At 45.6% G+C, this 19,409-nt stretch overlaps 1 protein-coding gene across 2 annotated transcripts in view; it reads left to right on the top strand.

The window, feature by feature from the left end:
- Positions 1 to 14,610: 14,610 nt before the first annotated feature.
- The window catches only part of GPX7 (glutathione peroxidase 7), a 28,412-nt gene continuing 23,613 nt past the window's right edge, over positions 14,611 to 19,409 (top strand). Inside the window, exon 1 of one of the 2 annotated variants that reach the window (XM_032302434.1) lies at positions 14,611 to 15,236. In XM_032302434.1, the coding sequence (XP_032158325.1) occupies positions 14,877 to 15,236 (360 nt within the window). In that variant the 5' untranslated portion in view covers positions 14,611 to 14,876. The remainder of the gene's footprint in view (positions 15,237 to 19,409) is intronic. The other variant, XM_032302433.1, reaches the window with a different exon arrangement.

Here is a 19,409-nt window from a genome sequence, read left to right as displayed (position 1 = left end):
ATAACCTCTACCTCTCTACTACCTTGTCGTGTGAACTTGGGCAAGTGCCTTCGCCTAATTGAATCTTGGCTTCCCCACTTGTAAAATCAGAGGTTTCTTTTACCTCTAACTTCCACACAATTTCCCTTAATTTACACACAAGAAACTCTGGTCTAGAGTATATGACTTGATCAAGGTCACACAACAGTTACCCATAGTTTAGCCCACATTTATTGCATATCAGGCATGGTGCTAAGTGCTTTGGATACCTAAATAAGTAAGCCCTGCTGAGTCCCTTCTCCCAGGGCCTTTAAACAGAGCTGTGTTAATTTTCCAAGAGCAGGTGCAGAGACAGCCTGCGGGCACCGGTCACAAGCAGTAGAGATATTAATAGGACATAGCCTCAGATAGAATCTAACACAGCACCTCCACCACCCCAATCAGGCCCCACAACATTCCTGACCTCAAGAAAAGGAAAGAGGTTGGGTACATAGCTTCCTGTTTGTAAAAGGTTATGTACTGCCACAGTATTTACCAACAATAACTGGTCTAAGACAAAAACCCTTACCTATCTGCATGCCTAATAGTATGCAGCAGTAATTGCAGGATAAATAAACTTTTATATTCTGCTTTTAAAAAGGTTTTTGTTGTTGAACAATAAAACTGTTGATTATTTACTCTGTGCTAGACACCAAGCACTTTACATATATTATGTCATTTAATCTTCTTTGCAATCCCATAAAGTAGGAAGTACTATTACTACCCCTTATTTATTTATTTATTTATTTTTATTTATTTTTAAGATTTTATTTATTTATTTGACAGACAGAGATCACAAGTAGGCAGAGAGGCCGGCAGAGAGAGAGAGAGGAGGAAGCAGGCCCCTACCGATCAGAGAGCCCAACGTGGGGCTCGATTCCAGGACGCTGGGATCAAGACTTGAGCCGAAGGCAGAGGCTTTAACCCACTGAGCCACCCAGGCACCCCATGACGCCCTTTTTAAAAGATAGGGAAACAGAAGCACAGACAGTAGATTATTTGTCCCAGGTCCGTGGATTTCAAGCATTGTGTGCACAAGCCACAGCAGAAACATAGTTCATGTCGTAACCTGGATCACTCATACCTGTTTCACAATACTACACTAACCCTTACTCTGTGGGACCTACTCTGGTATTTTCCATTCAAGTCTTTTTTTTTCCCCCTCATACTGGTCTGAGCCACTAAATTGATTCTAGGACCTTCTAATGGGTTGCAACTTGCAGTTTGAAAACAATGCCCTAGGTGACAAATATACCACAATCCTAACAAAATTACACAAAATGTGAAGTCATCGTACTCTGTAACGTGAACTCTCATGTCCTGAGCACCTGCCAGGTTATCGAGTTCCATGCTGCATATTAAAGACATGATCTTCCTCTCACAGCACTCAGACACTCAAGGAAACACAGGTAGGTAGGTAATGACAACACAGCAGTAGTTCTCAGTCCTGGCTGCACCTTAGAATCACCTGGAGGATTTTTTTTTTTTTTTAAGATTTTATTTATTTACTTGAGAGAGCATGAACGAGGAGAAGGTCAGAGAGAGAAGCAGACTCCCCATGGAGCTGGGAGTCCGATGCGGGACTCGATCCCGGGACTCCGATGCGGGACTCGATCCCGGGACTCCAGGATCATGACCTGAGCCGAAGGCGGTCGTCCAACCAACTGAGCCACCCAGGGGTCCCCACCTGGAGGATTTTTTAAAAAGCACTAATGTTGAGGACCTATTCTCAGACTTCCTGATTCAACTGGCCTGGAAAGGGACCGGATGTCAGTTATTTTTTCAAAGCTCCCCAGGTGAGGGGCGCCTGGGTGGCTGAGTGGGTTAAGCCTCTGCCTTCCACTCAGGTCATGATCTCAGGGTCCTAGGATCGAGCCCCGAATCTGGCTCCCTGCTCAGCGGAGAGCCTGCTTCTCCCCTCTCTCTCTCTGCCTGCCTCTCTGCCAACTTGTGATCTCTGTCTGTCAAATAAATAAATAAAATCTTTAAAAAGTAAAAAAAAAAGCTCCCCAGGTGATTCTAAGGCACAGCCAGGACTGAGGATCCTGGCAATACAGTGTAAGTACTACGTTCAAAGGGAAGCTTAGTATAGGTATACCTAGCTACCTAAAGATGTTGAGAGGGGCTCCTAGCTGGCTCCATCAGTGGAGCGGGCCACGCTTGATCTTCAGGATTGTGGGTTCGAGCCCTACTCTGGGTGTAAAGATTACTCAAAAATAAAATGACAGATGTTGAGAAAAGCCTCAGTTGTTTTTGGAGTTGTTAAATTTTTTTGTTTGCTTGTTTTACCAAGGAGTTGTTAACTAGTCAAATGCTGTTGGTGGTAAGACTAGGACTGAGAACCAAACAGTGGATTTATCAATTTGTTCTTAGTCCACAAAGGGAATCAAACAAACAATAATACAATATTTTCAAGCCTTTTGCCATTACTTATCCTGCTCCTTCTGCCATTTTTTCCTTTTCCTTATCCTTATAGCAAGCTCCTGTCCTGCTTCCAGGCTTTACCAGTCAGTCTGAATAGGAAACAGATGACACATTTGGGTTTGCGTGGATACCTTCTGTTTGGCTCTCTAGATCCACTGTCTACTCACAGCCCAGTACAATGAACCTGCGCAGACCAAGTCAATTTGCTTCTTTGCTCTGTGATTCCACTTAGGTATGCGCCAACACCCTTGCAGGGGATCGGTGAGAGGGAGGAATGTGAGGGCTGGGTCATTAATTCCCCGGGCTACTTCCTGCAAGTTTCCCTTGAGCTGGCTGTGAACCTTCTTTGAAGGTAACTGGTGAACAGGATTCTTCCAGTTTCTGTAATCTCTCCCCCTCCCCCCAACCCCTCCAGGTCAAGGGGCATTAACAGCTCGCCTGAGGTTCCTGGACTCTTCCTAGTCTTCCTCTATACCCCATCCACATGTTTGAAATTAGCCCCTTTGTAAATAAACCTTTGTCTAATTGTCCTAATCTGAATGTGTCATCTGTTTCCTATTCAGACTGACTGGTAAAGCCTGGAAGCAGGACAGAAGCTTGCTATAAGGATAAGGAAGAGGAAAAAATGGCAGAAGGAGCAGGATAAGTAATGGCAAAAAGGCTTGAAAATATTGTATTTCTGTTTGTTTGGTTCTCTTTGTGGGCTAAGAACAAATTGATAAATCCACTGTTTGGTTCTCGGTCCTAGTCTTACCACCAACAGCATTTGACTAGTTAACAACTCCTTCTTGGTAAAACAAGCAAACAAAAAAATTAAGAATTTGAAAAATTTTTTAAACAAAATACAAAAGATAAATACATAAAAAATAACTCCTTCTTGAGACAAATCTGTCACTTGTTCTCCATGACACTGCACCCTATTGGTTCTTGTTCTTCTTCTACCTACTCTTTTGAGGCTCTTGCTTCCCTGATGCCGAATGTTGGGAGTCCCAGGAACTGTTCTCGGTTCTCCCATCTATCTAGACCAACTCTCTATCATCATCCAGTATCATGGCTTTAAATACTCCACATGCTGTCCACTCCCAAATTTATATATCTGACCTGGCGTTCTCCTCCAAGTCCAGACTCAGATACCCAGCCTAAATAGAGAAAGAGTGGTGTCTGGACCAGGCTCCTAGAGACAACTGCTACATTTTCAGGAATTTTTCCAGCCTCTTGTTAAACACAGCCATTACTAAAAATTAAGCTATATAAAGTTAAAATGAAATAAATTCTATTTTAAAAAGGTAAAATATCACTTTTTAAAATTTCATTTTAATTCATATCAATTTAATTATAAATTTCATTTATTTATTTGAGAGACAAAGCACAAGCAGGTGGAGGGGCAGGAAGGAGAGAGAGAAACAGACTCCCTAACCAGCAGGGAGCATGATGTAGGGCCTGATTCCAGGACCCCGACATCATGACTGGAACCAAAGTCAGACACTCAACCAACTGAGCCACCCAGGCACCCCCAAACTCATAATTTTTGTATATTTTATTATTTCCTATGCTCTTGATGTTATTTACAACTATTCTTTCTTATTACGAAAATACTATTTAATGATGTGCTATTCTTTCATCTCTTTCTAACTCCACATTCAGTGACATGCTGGTAGCTCCGAAACCAGTCATGGTGAGAGTATTACACTGCAGAAATTGGCAAATGCTACCAATCAGAGTTTGACTTGTTACTTTGTTGATTGCCTGTACCTAAGAAAGTGATGTAAAAATATACATATATTAATGATGCAGATTAAATTTAGATAGCATTGTAGCTGTAGCCATTACACTGTAAATAATACTAAAAAATTTGGGGACACCTGGATGGCTCAGCAGTTAAGCTCTGCCTTTGGCTTGGGTCATGATCCCATGGTCTTAGGATCAAGCCCCACATCAGACTCCCTGCTCATCAGAGAGTCTGCTTCTTCCTCTCCCTCTGCTGCTCTCTCCCGGCTTGTGCTCTCTCTCTTTGTCAAATAAATAAATAAATATAATCTTTAAAAGATATCATTTCAGGAATGCCTGTGTGGCTCTGTTGGCTAAGCGTTTGCCTTCGGCTCAGGTCATAATCCTAGGGTTTTGGGATCAAGTCCCACATCGGGCTCCTTGCTCACAGGGAGCCTGCTTCTCCCTCTCCCTGCCACTCCCCCTGCTTGTGCTCTCTCTTGCTCACTTTCTCTGACAAATAAATAAATAAAATCTTAAAAAATTTTTTTTGAGGAACTCTTCTTCCAGGGTTGGAAAACAACTGAATCAACAAAGAGTCATTTGTGTCATTGGCTAGTGAAGTTCCAAAATAGTTCTTTCTTGTTTCACTTTCATCTTATTACTTTAAAGATTTTTTTTCTATTTATTTATTTATTTGAGAGAGAGAGAGAGAGAGAGAGAGAGCACATGAGCAAGCAGGGGGAGGGGGAGGAAGGGGGAGAGAGAATCTCAAGAAGACTCAGCACCAAGCAAGGAGCCTGACACAGGGCTTCATCCCATAGCCCCCCGAGACCATGACCTGAGCCAAAGCCAAGAGTTAGACGCCCAACCAACTGAGCCACCCAGGCCCTCCAACTTGCATCTTACTATTAATGTAAACAAATATCAACCAATACTCACCTTGGAATTATACTTTTTTAATTTTAATTTTAACTCTACCTATAGTTAACATACAATGTTTTATCAGTTTCAGGTGTACAATGTAGTGATTCACCAATTCTGTATGTTACTCAGTGCTCATCACTGTAAGTATACTCTTAATCACCTTCCCTGTATCACCCCTTTGCCCACCCATCTCCCCACTGGTGACCATCTGTTTGTTTTCTATAGTTAAGAGTGTGCTTTTTGGGGGCGCCTGGGTGGCTTAGTGGGTTAAAGCCTCTGCTTTCGGCTCGGATCATTATCCCAGGGCCGTGGAATCGAGCCCCACATAGGGCTCTCTGCTCAGCAGGGAACCTGCTTCCGTTTCTCTCCCTCTGCCTGCCTCTCTGCCTACTTGTGATCTCCATCAAATAAATAAATAAAATCTTTAAAAAAAAAAAAAGAGTGTGCTTTTTGGGTTGTCCCCCCCCCTTTTCCCCCTTTGTCTGTTTTGTTTCTTAAATTGTACATATGAGTGAAATCGTATGGTGTTTGTTTTTCTCTGACTGACTTATTTTGCTTAGTATACTACTCTAGGGGTCATTTTCATTTCATGTTGTTGCAAATGGCAAGATTTCATTCTTTTTTTATGGCTGAACCTTGGAACAATCCTTGTTCAGCAGCTGCAACCATTAGTTGGCTTCAGATACAAATCTGGCAAAAACTGTGGCACCTGCCTGTCTCAGTCCATAGAGTGCAAGACTCTTGACCCTGGGGTTGTGAATCTGAGACCCATGTTGGGTTTAGAGAGTCCTTAAATAAATAACTTTAAAAATTCATTGAAAAACAAACAGACAAGTTTGGCAAAAACTGATGAAAGCATTCTGTGAGAATAAATTGGCCATATGGAGTTTATGATAAGGAGTATTATATAAAGTCCTCCCTTCTCCGAGGCTTTGCCTTCTGGAGTTTCACTTATCCAGGTCAACTGCTGTCTGGAAAAAGTCTTCCTTCCAATGTGCCATCAGGAGGCCAATAGTCCCCTAATACTACATCACAAATGCCTAGACATTCACCCCACTTCACATCATCACAAGAAGGGAGAATATAAAAGAGGAGGCAACTACCTGTACTGTGACCTCAGTCTGTACTTTCACATTGATAAAGATCTTTTTTTTTTTTTTAAGATTTTATTTATTTATTTGACACAGAGAGAGAGAGAAAGGGCACGGGGGGGTGGGGTGGGAGTGGGAGAAGCAGGCTTCCCTCGGAGCAGGCGGGCCATGATCTCAGGACTCTGGGATCATAACCCGAGCTGAAGGCAGACACCTTTGAGACACCTTAATGACTGAGCCACCCAGGTGCCCCACACATTGATGAAGTTCTTCCTCTGCACCCCCCATCTCTTAACTCAGGCAGAAGACCCTGTGGGCAAAGCATCCCCTAATGGTAGCCCAAAATGCCCTCTCAAGCAATGAGGACTGCCCTGAGCCAGCAAGACCCGGCTGGTGATTGACCCCAAGATAATGATCAACCTGACCTTTACTGTGCACCTGCCTGTACCCGCCCACCACCATCCCACATCTTCCATATAGAAACCTAGAAGTGTTCTGGACACTTTGGAGACAGACTTTGAGACGCATTAGTCCATTGTCTTCCCGCTGTTGGCCTTACTGAAATAAACTCCTTTCATGTTTGACCACCACTCATCTCTCTGCCTTTGGACTTTGTCAGCAACAAGTGGCCCGAAAAGCCGGGTGCTCTTGTACCCCTGCACCCTGACTACAAACACAGGGCAAGATATTTTGAGAGAAAGACCACACTATGTAACTTTTATACTATTTTGTTATAATTGTTCTATTTTATTACTTGCACTTGTTTTCAATCTCAGACTGTGCCTATTTATAAATTAAACTCTCTCGCGTATGCATTTATAGAAAAAAATCTTAGCTTTGTGGGGTTTTTTGTTTTGTTTTTTTGTTTGTTTGTTTGTTTGTTTTTAGGGGAGGGCAGAGGGAGAGGAAGAGAAGCTGACTTCCTGCTGAACAAGGAGTCTAAAACAGCTCAGTCCCATGACCCTGAGATCATGACCTGAGCTGAAATCAAGATTCAGATGCTTAACTAACTGAGCCACCCAGGCATACCAAAACACAGTTTCATATAGGGTTCAGTACTACCACAGGTTTCAGGCATCTACTGTGGATCTTGGAACCTATCTTCCACAGATGGAGGAGAGCTACTAAATTTTATTATTTGTGAATTGGGTGGTATGTGTCCATTTATAATAAATTTATATGAACACACACACACACACACATTCACACACACTCACACCCCCTTTTCCCTCGGAGAACCAGTTGTCAAACATTCACCAGCACACTCCTACTCATAAGCAACTCCAGAACTGAGCTCTTGATCTTCCATCCCGAACCAGCTGCCACTGTAGGCATCTTCATTTCTTCTTTTTTTTTTTTAAGATTTTATTTATTTATTTGACAGACAGAGATCACAAGTAGGCAGAGAGAGAGGAGGAAGCAGGCTCCCCGCTGAGCAGAGAGCCTGGTTCGGGGCTGGATCCCAGAACCCTGGGATCATGACCTGAGCTGAAGGCAGGGGCTTTAACCCACTGAGCCACCCAGGCGCCCCAGGCATCTTCATTTCAGTCGATGGCAAAACTTCATCTTTCCAGTTGCTTTGGCCAAAACCTTAGAAAGTCATCCATGACTCTTCTCTTTCTCTCACACCCTACCTCCAACTATCAGGAAATCCTTCTGCATCTCCTTTCAAACCTGACTACTTTGCACCACCTCTACCACCATCTCTTTCTTCTAAGCCAATCAGTTATTGCACTAGACTCTTGACTGGTCTCCTTGCTTCAATGGTGCAGTCAGAGAGATTCTGTTAGAATATGAATTAGAAATGCCACTCCTCTGCTTAAAACTTTTTTTTTCCTTTTTTACATTTTTTAAAAAAAAGACTTTATTTATTTGAGAGAAAGAGTGAGGAACTGTGTGTGCACACGCACCTGCACACAGGCGAGAAAGAAAGCGGGGGTGGGAGGCAGAGGGAGAAGGACAAGCAGACTCTAAGCTGCCCACAGAGCTCCAGACCACTGATGAGGGAGCGAAGGCAAGCTGAGATGCTTGGGTGGCTCAGTTGTTAAGTGTCTGCCTTGGGCTCAGGTCATGATCCCAGGGTCCTGGGATTGATCCCGCATAGGGCTTCCTGCTCAGCAGGAAGCCTGCTTCTCCCTCTCCCACTCCCCCTGCTTGTGTTCCCTCTCTCACTATGTCTCTCTCTGTCAAATAAATAACTAAAATCTTAAAAAAACAAAAACAAACCCCACAAGCTGACACTCTGTAATCCCCCTCACTCCCACGGGGGCTATACGTGACATTTCTCAGGCACTGCTTGCTGCCCTAAAGCTAAGGGAAGGAAAAACAAATGGTTAACCGATAGAGATCACAGTCCAGTAAACCGGGAGTCTCCCTCAGTTACAAACGTCTTAGTGACTTACAAGAGTAAAAGCATTGTTACCAATAACCTAACTTCCAGAAGGAAACTCCCAACTATCTTCATATTAATGCTTTACTAGAGGGAAAAATCACTTTAACTTGACAATGACAAGGCATCTAGTATCTTGTAGATCCTCCTTAGCATACAAAAATCTTTTGAAAAACTCCCTTTTCCCTATGTCTCCCAATACAATCAGTCACTCCTCAGAACCTTGGGGCAGCAGCTCTTCCTGCCCATGGGTCCTGTCCCAGTGCTTTAATAAAACCATGTTTTTGCACCAAAGATGTCTCAAGAATTCTTTCTTGATCATTGGCTCCGGACCTCACCAACATTCAGAAACTACATCACCACCACCCTGAAATCATGACCTGTGTCCCATGCTCAACAGACTGAGCCACCCAGGCGTCCCACCTGCTTACAACTCTTCAGTGGCTCAACATCTCTGCTTCCAAGCCAATGTCTTTACAACGGTTTGTGGGGCCCTACAGTATCAGCCTGCTCCCCTCCCATTACTTCTCTAGTGTCATCTCCTGCTACTCTTCCCCTCACCAGCTCCACTCCAGCCACACTGGCCTCTTTGCTGTTCTCCAAACACACCTTCATGCTCCTGGCATGGGGCCTGTGGACTTGCTGTTTCCTCTGTCTGGACTGTTGCTCTTCTACTAGTTCTCCCCATTGTTTACTCTCTTTCTTCAGTCTTTGCTCAAATACCACTTTCTCGCGAGGCCTCCTGATAATTTGAATTAAAGTTGCAAAATCCTTCCCATTCCCCGCCCCCATTCACCACCACATTCTCTATCCTTCTCCCCAGTTACCACCATCTAATGAACTATATGTTTCATATTATACATTTTAGTTATTATTCGTTTTCCTCCTATAAGAATGTGAGTTCAAGAACTATTGTCTTTTTTTTTTTTTTGTCTCTCCTATTAACTACTATTTTCCTAGCCTTTAAAATGTGTTCTGTTGGGCGCCTGGGTGGCTCAGTGGGTTAAGCCGCTGCCTTCGGCTCAGGTCATGATCTCAGGGTCCTGGGATCGAGTTCCGCATCGGGCTCTCTGCTCAGCAGGGAGCCTGCTTCCCTCTCTCTCTCTCTCTCTGCCTGCCTCTCCATCTACTTGTGATTTCTCTCTGTCAAATAAATAAATAAAATCTTTAAAAAAATAAAATAAAATAAATAAAATGTGTTCTGTTGGGTCTCCTGGGTGGCTCAGTCAGTTAAGCGTCTGCCTTCAGCTCAGGCCCTGGATTGCAGGGTCCTGGGATCGAGCCCCATATCTGTCTCCCTGCTCAGTGGGGAGCCTGCTTCTCCCTTTCCCTCTGCTGTTCCCCCTACTTACGCTCTTTTACTCTCTCTCTCTGTCAAATAAATAAATACAATCTTTAAAAAAATGTATTTTGTGGATAGCAGGTGATCAATAATTTGAGGAATGAACAAAACATTAATGAAAATATTCTAAATACCTATATAAAGCTTCTTTGAGCGTATTATGGGGAAGAGGAGTACAGGATATCCAGGAGTGAGTCCCTTACCCTTTCAGGCACTCAGCTAACTGTGTGGGTTTCCCACTTAATAGGCCACTTAGAAATAGCTGTGCTCTTTCGGAAACACAAAAAATTCATAGTGGACTGAAAATAAAATCACAAAATATACACTGATGGCTAAAATCAATAGCATCTCATCTCAGATTCTAGCACAGACAAGTAATGAAAGTCACCAGAAGGTTTAAGAAAAATGAACATTTACTGAGTAGCTAGCGTATGCCAGGGGGACAATGATGATTCTGTTATGGTCCAGCCTGCCCCAACAGCTGATGGGAAAGATGGCCATGGAAACAGATAACTACACAATATTATCACCACCCCACCAGGAGCAAAATGTACTAGCTACAGAGGCATCAGAGAAGAAAGATTGATTAAGTGTAGTACCAGAGGAGGGTGATATCTGAGCTGGGTTCTCAACAGGGAGGAGGATAGGCCCCAGAAGAGAAATTTAAGTGAGAAACATTACATCACTATTTTTTTTTCCCTACTTAGTAGAAATGCCTACTTATCTGGATTTTTACAGGAAATAGCTTGGCCAAGCTTGCAAAACTCTTAAGTTGTATAGAGCAGAATTTGAGAACTCATGGTTATTGGGACATCCAGGGACAGGCTGAGTGAAAGGGACAGGTGGCAGGAAGAGAGATCAACATCTTCATGGGGCAGAGTTAAGCAGGAGCCACTTAATACCATAGAAGCATCATAGGCCTGAGGCTCCCACGATGAAGGTGGGGGAGGGAGTGGAAATGGCAGGAGCGCTTGATTTCTGTCTTGGTACTTGCCGGGAGCACCTCTTCTTCTTTTCCTCCTCTATTTTTCCTTTCCTTTTTTTTTTTTTTTTTTAGGATTTTATTTATTTATTTGATAGAAGACATAGCGAGAGAGGGAACATAAGCAGGGGGAGTGGGAGAGGGGGAAGCAGGCTTCCAGCTAAGCAGGGAGCCTGATGTGGAGCTCATGATCTGAGCGGAAGGCAGATGCTTAACGACTGAGCCACCCAGGCGCCCCTCCTCCTCTCCTTGATAATGTTGTGTGCTCCTGAAGACAGAGGCCACCTTGGCAGTTCAGAAAGATCCCATGTTCTGAATTTGAAGGCCTGGATTTGAGTTTCATTAACTATGTGATCTTGTGCCCACCTTCCAAAACTTCTCTCGTCACAGTATAGAGTGAAGTCTGAGCTCCTTGGCTTGGCACTTAAGACCCTTCTCCATCTGGACCCTGAGGACTGCTCCGACTCATCTACCCTCTACCCTTCTCATCCCAACTGCCAGGCAGACTCTTATGAAGACTCTGTGCCCCCACAGACACTGCTCTCTCAGGTTGACGTTTTGCCCTCCCCTTCCCCAAACTGGAGAATTCTCATTCCTCTCTGAAGACATGATTCGAGTGTTACTACCTACCTCCAGGAAGACTTTCCTGACTGCTAGTTTAGCAACTGCCTCTAGGCCTTAAAAACCCAGAGTTTCCTCTACCTCAGTGTCTAGCATGCTTGTGCTCTTTCCCATTTCTATCCACTCTCCTTGGAACAGCCAGAGGGATCTTTCAACATCATAAGACTCCCTGCCACTCCTGTACTTTATTTATTTATTTATTTATTTATTTATTTATTTTTAAAGATTTTATTTATTTATTTGACAGACAGAGATCACAAGTAGACAGAGAGGCAGGCAGAGAGAGAGGAGGAAGCAGGCTCCCTGCTGAGCAGAGAGCCCGATGTGGGGCTCGATCCCAGGACCCTGGGATCATGACCTGAGCCGAAGGCAGAGGCTTTAACCCACTGAGCCACCCAGGCGCCCCTATTTATTTATTTATTTGACAGACAGAGATCACAGGCAGGCAGAGAGAGAAAGGGAAGCAGGTTCCCCGCTGAGCAGAGAGCCTGATGCGGGGCTCCATCCCAGAACCCTGGGATCATGACCTGAGCTGAAGGCAGAGGATTTAACCCACTGAGCCACCCAGGCGCCCCGACTCCTGTACTTTAACTAACAACATCAATGGGCACTTGGGTGGCTCAGTCAGTTAAACATTGACTCTTGATTTCAGCTGAGGTCCTGATCTCAAGGTCATGAGATCAAGATCTGCACTAGGCGTGGAGCCTGCTTAAGATTCTTTCCCTCTTCCTCTGCCCCTCCCCTTTCCACCTCTAAGAGGAAAAAAAAAAAAAAAGATAAATAACTACAACAATAAACCACCCTCATTTCTTGGCTTAAGACCATAATCTTTATTGTGGCCTACTAGCTACTTTGTGATTTCACCCCTTACCTGACGCATTACCTTCCCCTCTCACCCTTTGCTTTCTGTGCTCCAACCAGACTAGTCTTTTTTGCTTCTCAATGCACCATGTTTCTCTTTCCCTCAGGACCTTTGCACTTGCTTCCTTGCTTCAACCTGGCTACTTTTTGCTTATTCTTCAGAGTGCAGATCAAACTTTCCTTCCTCTGGGAAGCCCTCCTTGCCTGCCTCCCTTTCCCTCACCAAGCTAGTTTAGGTGGTACTTAACACAGTATTAATTAGAGACCTATTTTTTTTTTAAGATTTTATTTATTTATTTGACAGAGAGAGATCACAAGCAGGCAGAGAGAGAGGAGGAAGCAGGCTCCCTGCTGAGCAGGGAGCTCGATCCCAGAACCCCGAGATCATGACCTGAGCCGAAGGCAGCGGCTTAACCCACTGAGCCACCCAGGCGCCCCAATTAGAGACCTATTTATGAATTAATTAATACCTGTCTCCCCCTGGGTAGGGACCATGCTGTCTTGTTTATCACTGCATAATAGGTGTCTAGAGCAGAACCTGGTACAGACCAGGTGCTCAGTGAGTGTTTGTTGAATGACTATAGAAGTGCTTAGCCCTTACAACATTACAACAAATTTCCAGTTTACCTGGTTTCTCATGAAAGAGGACTTCAGCTGCCTCCATTTTGACCTCAAAATTCCCCGGTTGGGCTCTTTTTTTCCAGTTTGTCTCTTGGCTCAGATGGGAGACCTTGCAGGTAAAGCATCCCCTAATGGGAACCCGAACCACCCTTTTAAGCAATCAGGACTGCCTTGAGCCAGCAAGACCCTGACCATGACTGACTCCAAGACAGTGATCAATTTGACTGCCACTCCCTCCCTGCACATAGCCACCCACTTTTGCCCCACATTTTCCATATATAAATCTGGAAGTACTCTTGGCACTTTGGAGATAGTCTTTGAGAGGTTAATCTGCTGTCTTCCGATGTTGGCCTCACTGAAATAAACTCCTTTCTCATTTTACAACCACTCATCTCTCTGCCTTTGATTTTGTCGGTAACAAGTGGCTGAACTTGGTCTGTTTGGGACCCCTGGAGCCAAGAGCTCTTGCACCCGTGTGCCCCGGCTGTTCTCTAACAGCAGCCTATCAGCTCCTGAAGAACCAGCACAGCGTCAGCACCCAGCACCATGCTTGGCACTTCAGGGGGCTCAGTAAGGGTTTTCTGAATGTGGGAGGCACTGTGATGTGCCACCCAGATTCCCCATCAGTGAAGACCTGAGATATCAACTGCTGGAAGTATGGTCAGTGGAAAGCCTTTAACGATCGGCCCCTCCAAGGACAAGGTCACCTTGGCTTCCCTCATGCCCCTTTCCACATGGCCCCACATCCAAAGACTGGTGAGGCAGGAATATAAAGCCCTGGCCTGGCCATTTTAACTAATCTGGGGACTACCCTGATGGGCCGTTCTAGCTCCAGAGTCTCCGGAGACTCCATGGGGTCAGCCAAGACTGTCCTTGGGCCTGCAAGGAGCTCTGGACTTGTGCCCACTCCTGTTCCCTCCCTCCCTTCCACAGGTGTTGATTCCACAGGTGTTCCCTTATAAATTCCTGAACTGTAACCTCTATTCAGAATCTGCTTCCCCCAAACCCCACCTGCAACGGGCCCTCTGTCTTTTCTCCCCTTTGTCTGTGCCATCTCTTTCAGGGAATGTACATTCATTCCCCTAAAGTTTGTAGGCACCCTTCAGCTGACGAAGCACTCTGAAGTGATACGGACCAGGAGAAAATGGCCAAGAAATGATTCTTGAGACATTTTTGGTGCAAAAAGATGCTTTTACTAAGCACGGGGTCAGGACCCGTGGACAGAAAGAACTGTACTGGGGTTGGGAGGAGTGACTGATGATACCCTTTTTAGTTAGTGGGGTTTAGGGATGGACTAAGTCTCTAAGGAATTTGGAAGTAAAGCTTCCAGGACTTTGAGGGGGCTAGGTGCTGCTAAGATAAGGTCATTTACTACTGCCTAGTAAAACATCAGTCATGGACCCTTCGGTTGTCTCTCATTGGGCCATATGCTCAGGAGGTAATTGCAAATATATCTTGGGGAGTGTTTACAGCTATCAGGGAAAGTGACATTAATAAGAGCAAAGCTATAACGGTAAAGCAATAAAGGAAGTCTTTGAGAGAGATGTAGGAGTGTTACAATCCCTAAGCCTCAGGAATTCTGCCGGCCGCAGCAAAGTCTGGCCTTTGTTTCTTTTTCTTCTGTCAGTTTCACCTCCATTTTTCTGTTACTCCCATTCTATATCGTCTAGGGGCGTCAGGAAGGGGGACTAGCCAGCCTCCACTGAACGGACGGAGAAGCTGAAGCCCACTGAAGTCGCGTGACCAGCTTAAGGTCGGTCACTGAGCTCATTAGAAGCTGAGCTTTCAGATCCAGTTTTTCACCTCCCTTTCCCGACCGAGTCGCTGCATCCTGGAAGGAGAAGCCTCACTGTCACTGATCAGAATGGTCTCAGCGGTCAGAATCCCCAAACCATGTTTCTGGGGTCCGGGAACCGGCGCGCAGTCGGACACTCCCCCGGTGCCGGTGGGGAGGCTGAGGTCCAGAGCCCGGTGCTCCAGCGCCAGCGAGGCAGAAGGCGAGGGGGCGCGCCCAGCCTCCCCAGCCGCCGGGCGCCGGAGCCGCCTCCGCCCGCCCCCCACGCTGGGTCCCCCCGCCTCGATTTTGCCCTCGCGGCGCCGCCAGCTCGGGAGCCAGTCATGGTGGCTACACTGGTGGCGGCGTGGCTGCTCCTGTCGGCCGCGGCCTACGCGCAGCGGGAGCAGGACTTCTACGACTTCAAGGCGGTCAACATCCGGGGCAAGTTGGTGTCGCTGGAGAAGTACCGCGGTTCGGTGAGTGTCCGCCCGCGGCAGCCTCGGCCCCTCCCGGGCAGGGCCTGGGTGCTCGAGCCCCGCGACCCAGGACCCAGAGGGTGTGGCTCCGAGGAGGCTCCGCGGCTCTGCCCTGGCTCCCACCACCCCAGGCATTCCCCGCGGGGTGCAGCGCCCCCAGATCCTGCTCTGGGTCTGTCCCGCGACGACGTGGCACGGCCCCGGCCACAGTGAAACCCGAAACTCTCCCAGCGGACGAGGATTTCCCTCCCAGCGAGCGACTTTGGGCTTTGGAGTCCGGACCTCTCCCAGAGGCTGATCGCCTCGGCCCAGCCTTTGTCATGCACGGGTCGGAAAGTAACCCCAGCATCCTGCCGCCTTTGTCTCTCCCACCCCCAGTTTCCGCGTCTGGAGCTGGGATTGTTGCTGCTCTTGAATCTAATAAGAGCACTGTGAAAATGAATGCGCAGTGTATTGGGGGTTATCTGTTCAGATGCACGGGGACCTTGCCGGATCTCCCTTTAGAGGGGACACTGGGGCCAGCAGAGGAAAGGTTATTTGCACAGGGTCACACAGCTCTGGAAAGTACAGAGCCTGGAGGAGAATCACACACCCATCTGTGGAGTTCTTTAGGCAAACTCCTAAGATGGCAGCTGGGGCTGGGCTCCACATCACCCAGGCTAACTGCTATCTCCTTAGTTCAGAGAGGACTCAAAGAGAAATGTGCCTTGGTGAGTCTTGGAAACAAAGATGAGTTTTGGCAAGACCAAGAACATTCCAGGCAAATAACTGTTCATACCAAGGCTCAGAATCAAACAGCAAGAAGGATGGAGGATGGGTGGGTGGGCTTCAAGGGTTCTGCTTGCAGGAGTATAAAGCCTGAGGCTTAGTGGTAGAAGATGAGGCTGAAGGGAGTAGGGAGGGCCTGAGAGGGGCCTTGAACACTATATTCAGAGGCCTAGATTTTGCACTGGGTGTAATGAAGAGTGCTCAAAGTCCATTTCCCAAGATGGACCGGAGACAAAAAAAAGAAGGACAGAAAAGAAAGAAATGAACCTAGGTAGGGCCTTGTTGTGGGAAAGGTCAGGAGTTGGTAATGGACACGTAGGGACAGCATCCAGATTTGGAAGGACTGCACAAAAATGGCTATCAGCATTTTTCTCCTGGGAGAAAGTCTTTAGTGAAGAATGCACTTTCTAAACCTTAAAATGCCCAGTTATGCTGGGAATCCTGGGGGCAATATTCTTTTTCCTGATTGTTCCCCAAGGTGTTGTGAATTTCAAATGAGACAATAGTGTGGAAGTGACATGGGAAACAAAGGCAAAAGAAAAAATTAAGTTTCCTTACTGCCTACAGCCCATTGACAACTTCTTGAAACAGGTTGAGTGATGTTCTTCTAGGAGCTCAGCTACCTCGATGCTGACACTTTGCTAGGGGCAAGAGGCAATCTTAGCCTGACCTCCCAGGATCCTGTGTGTCTACTTTAACATACAAACATTCCTTTGGAAACTTCCTTTGTCTCTACCCTCTAAGATATATGTCAGCAATCATCCTCCAAGCAAATGACCTACTGATATACATATGGAGGGCCTCAGGACTGAGTTTTTACTAAACAGTAATAAATGACCTTTTCCCAACAATGGCTAGCCCCCTCAGGATCCTGGAAACCTTGTTTCCAAAATACCTGGGAGGCTTGTGCTGTCCCTAACCCCATCTCAACCTGAAAGTATATAATCAGCCACAGCTCATGACCCCAGTGCAGCTCGTTCTACCCATGGGTCCTGTTCTCATGCTTGAATTAAAGCACCTTTTTGCACCAGACTTCTCAAGAATTCTTTCTTGGCTGTCGGCTCTGAAACTCAACATTTTCCTACATCAGAAGAACCTGGTAGAGTGCTCTATACCTGTGTTTGGTGGGCCCCCGCAGGAAACTCATCCAGGACTGAGGACAAAAAGCCAGTAAGAGTAGGGCCCATTCCCAGTCAGGTCTTACTTTCCTTCTAGTGCAGGCTGACAGAGAGCTCCAGATTTAGCTCTGCTAAATCATTCATTCATTCATTCATTCATTCATTATTATTGAGCACCTACTGTATGCTAAGTACTAGGCCGGTGCTCGGGATACAGTGGTGAACAAAACAAACAAGTTTCCACTTTAATAGAGCTTATATGAAATGGAAAAGAGAGAGAGAGACCATAAACAGAAACAGAGAAGTGAACAAGGTAATTCCTAGTACAGTGGTACTAAGTGCTAAGACATAAATAGAACAAAGTCTATTTATTTTTAGAATTAATAAGGCACTCAGAATGTGAGGAACAGAAATCTTGGAGAAAAATGACCCAGAGAAGTGATCCCAGAATTCTGAGTGTTTAATACTCTAGGTCATTGGTAAATCCTAAAAAGTACGGGAATGAGAAGCCAAGAAATCAATCCGAAAGGAATTGAAACAAACAAACAAACAGAACAAAATCACATACCTACCAAGAGATAAAGTAAGAATTTGAACCCAGGCAGTCCAGGTCCAAAGCCCAAGCCCATAATTGCGAGGTTTAAAGGGAAACCAGGAATAGTCGTTCCAAGGAAGCTGTAAAGGATTCTGTGAATTAATCCAAGCTGGGTCTACTACTTGGACGATAGGGGCCATTCATTTACCTGTAAATAATTACTGACTCATTATGTGTATCTTAATAGTCTTTTTTAAAAAATTGAAAAAGATTTCCTGGCTCCCAGTACCTGCGTGGCACTGGGTCCAACCCTGGAGACAAAGCCATGAACAAGAGGTTACGGTTTGTGCTCTCAGGCTAACTGGGAAGGCTGTCATTTAGACCAGTGTTGAGTATGGATGAATAGGTGACCACCTGGGAAAGCACTTGTCTCAGGTGTGAGCTTATGTACCTGTGGGCCTGAGTGTAGCATGTATGTGAATGGTTTGTTTACTTCTGTGTGCACACCTGAGTCTGTGTGTTTGGCTAGACATATATATAAATTAGCTATGTGTATTTGGGTGTGTCTGCCCATCCGTGTTTCGGTCACTTTAAGGATAAACTTTTTGGTTTCAGGAATGGAACTAGAAACCGAATTTCCCTCTTTCTAAAAGAGTGGGCAGATGCACAAATGTAGGTTAAAAATAAGAAATCTTTAATGTTCTCATTGCCCAGGTATCCAGTCTGGTGCAAAAAGGTGCTTTAATTCAAGCATGAGGACAGGACCCATGGGCAGAACGAGAAGAAGAAAGAAAGAGAGAAGAAAGAGGAAGACTGCTAACTAGGGAAGGGAGTTAAGGGTCCTAGTTTCTCACCACCACAGGCAGAATATGACATGCTGACACCAATGAGGGAGGTTGTACTAAAGGCCTGTGGCTCCATAGGATGGGTCCTTCCTTGCCTGGTGGAGGCAGGGTAGGAGAGTTATAACTCAACAGTTCTCATCATCCAGCCAAGTAGTTGTCAACTCCTCTAGGAGACATACAGCAATGTTTGGAGACATTTTTGACTGCCAAAACTAGACATCTGGTGGGTAGAGGCCAGGGGTACTGCTAAGCTTCCTACAATGAATAGGATAGCCCCTGCATAATAAAGAAATATCTAGTTCAAAATGTCCCTAGTACTGAGGTAAGAAACTCTGCATGGCCTGAGCAGTTTGTGCCTGTGCATGCCTAGTGTGAGACTGCCCCTGGGAGGTGGCTCTCTTTACAGAGACAACTAGTATAATCCCTGCTCTTCTAGAAAAGCGGCCAAAGAGATAGGGTCAGGTGGCCCAAACACAGGGTAAGATTTAGCAATTTTTTTTTTAAGATTTTATTTATTTGAGAGAGAGAGAGAGAGCACAGAGGAAGAAGCAGAGTCCCTGCTGAGCAGAGAGCCCAATGTGGGGCTGGATCCCAGGACCTCAGGATCATGACCTGAGCTAAAGGCAGACGCTTAACCCACTGAGCCACCCAGGCGCCCCAGATTTAAGAATTCTTTAACAATGTATAACTAGAAGCTAAAAACAGCACTGGTGCCAAATTTCTTTTTTTTTTTAATTTATTTTTTATTATTATTTTTTATTTTTTTTTTTAAGATTTTTATTTATTTGTCAGAGAGAGCGAGCGATAGCGAGCACAGGCAGACAGAGTGGAAGGCAGAGTCAGAGGGAGAAGCAGGCTCCCTGCGGAGCAAGGATCCCGATGTGGGACTCCATCCCAGGACGCTGGG

This window comes from Mustela erminea, chromosome 10 (genome assembly GCF_009829155.1).
Source record: "Mustela erminea isolate mMusErm1 chromosome 10, mMusErm1.Pri, whole genome shotgun sequence".
In the NCBI taxonomy this organism is placed as follows: Eukaryota; Metazoa; Chordata; class Mammalia; order Carnivora; family Mustelidae; genus Mustela; species Mustela erminea.
Note: the sequence above shows the minus strand (reverse complement) of the source record. Positions and strands in the feature narration are given on the sequence as shown.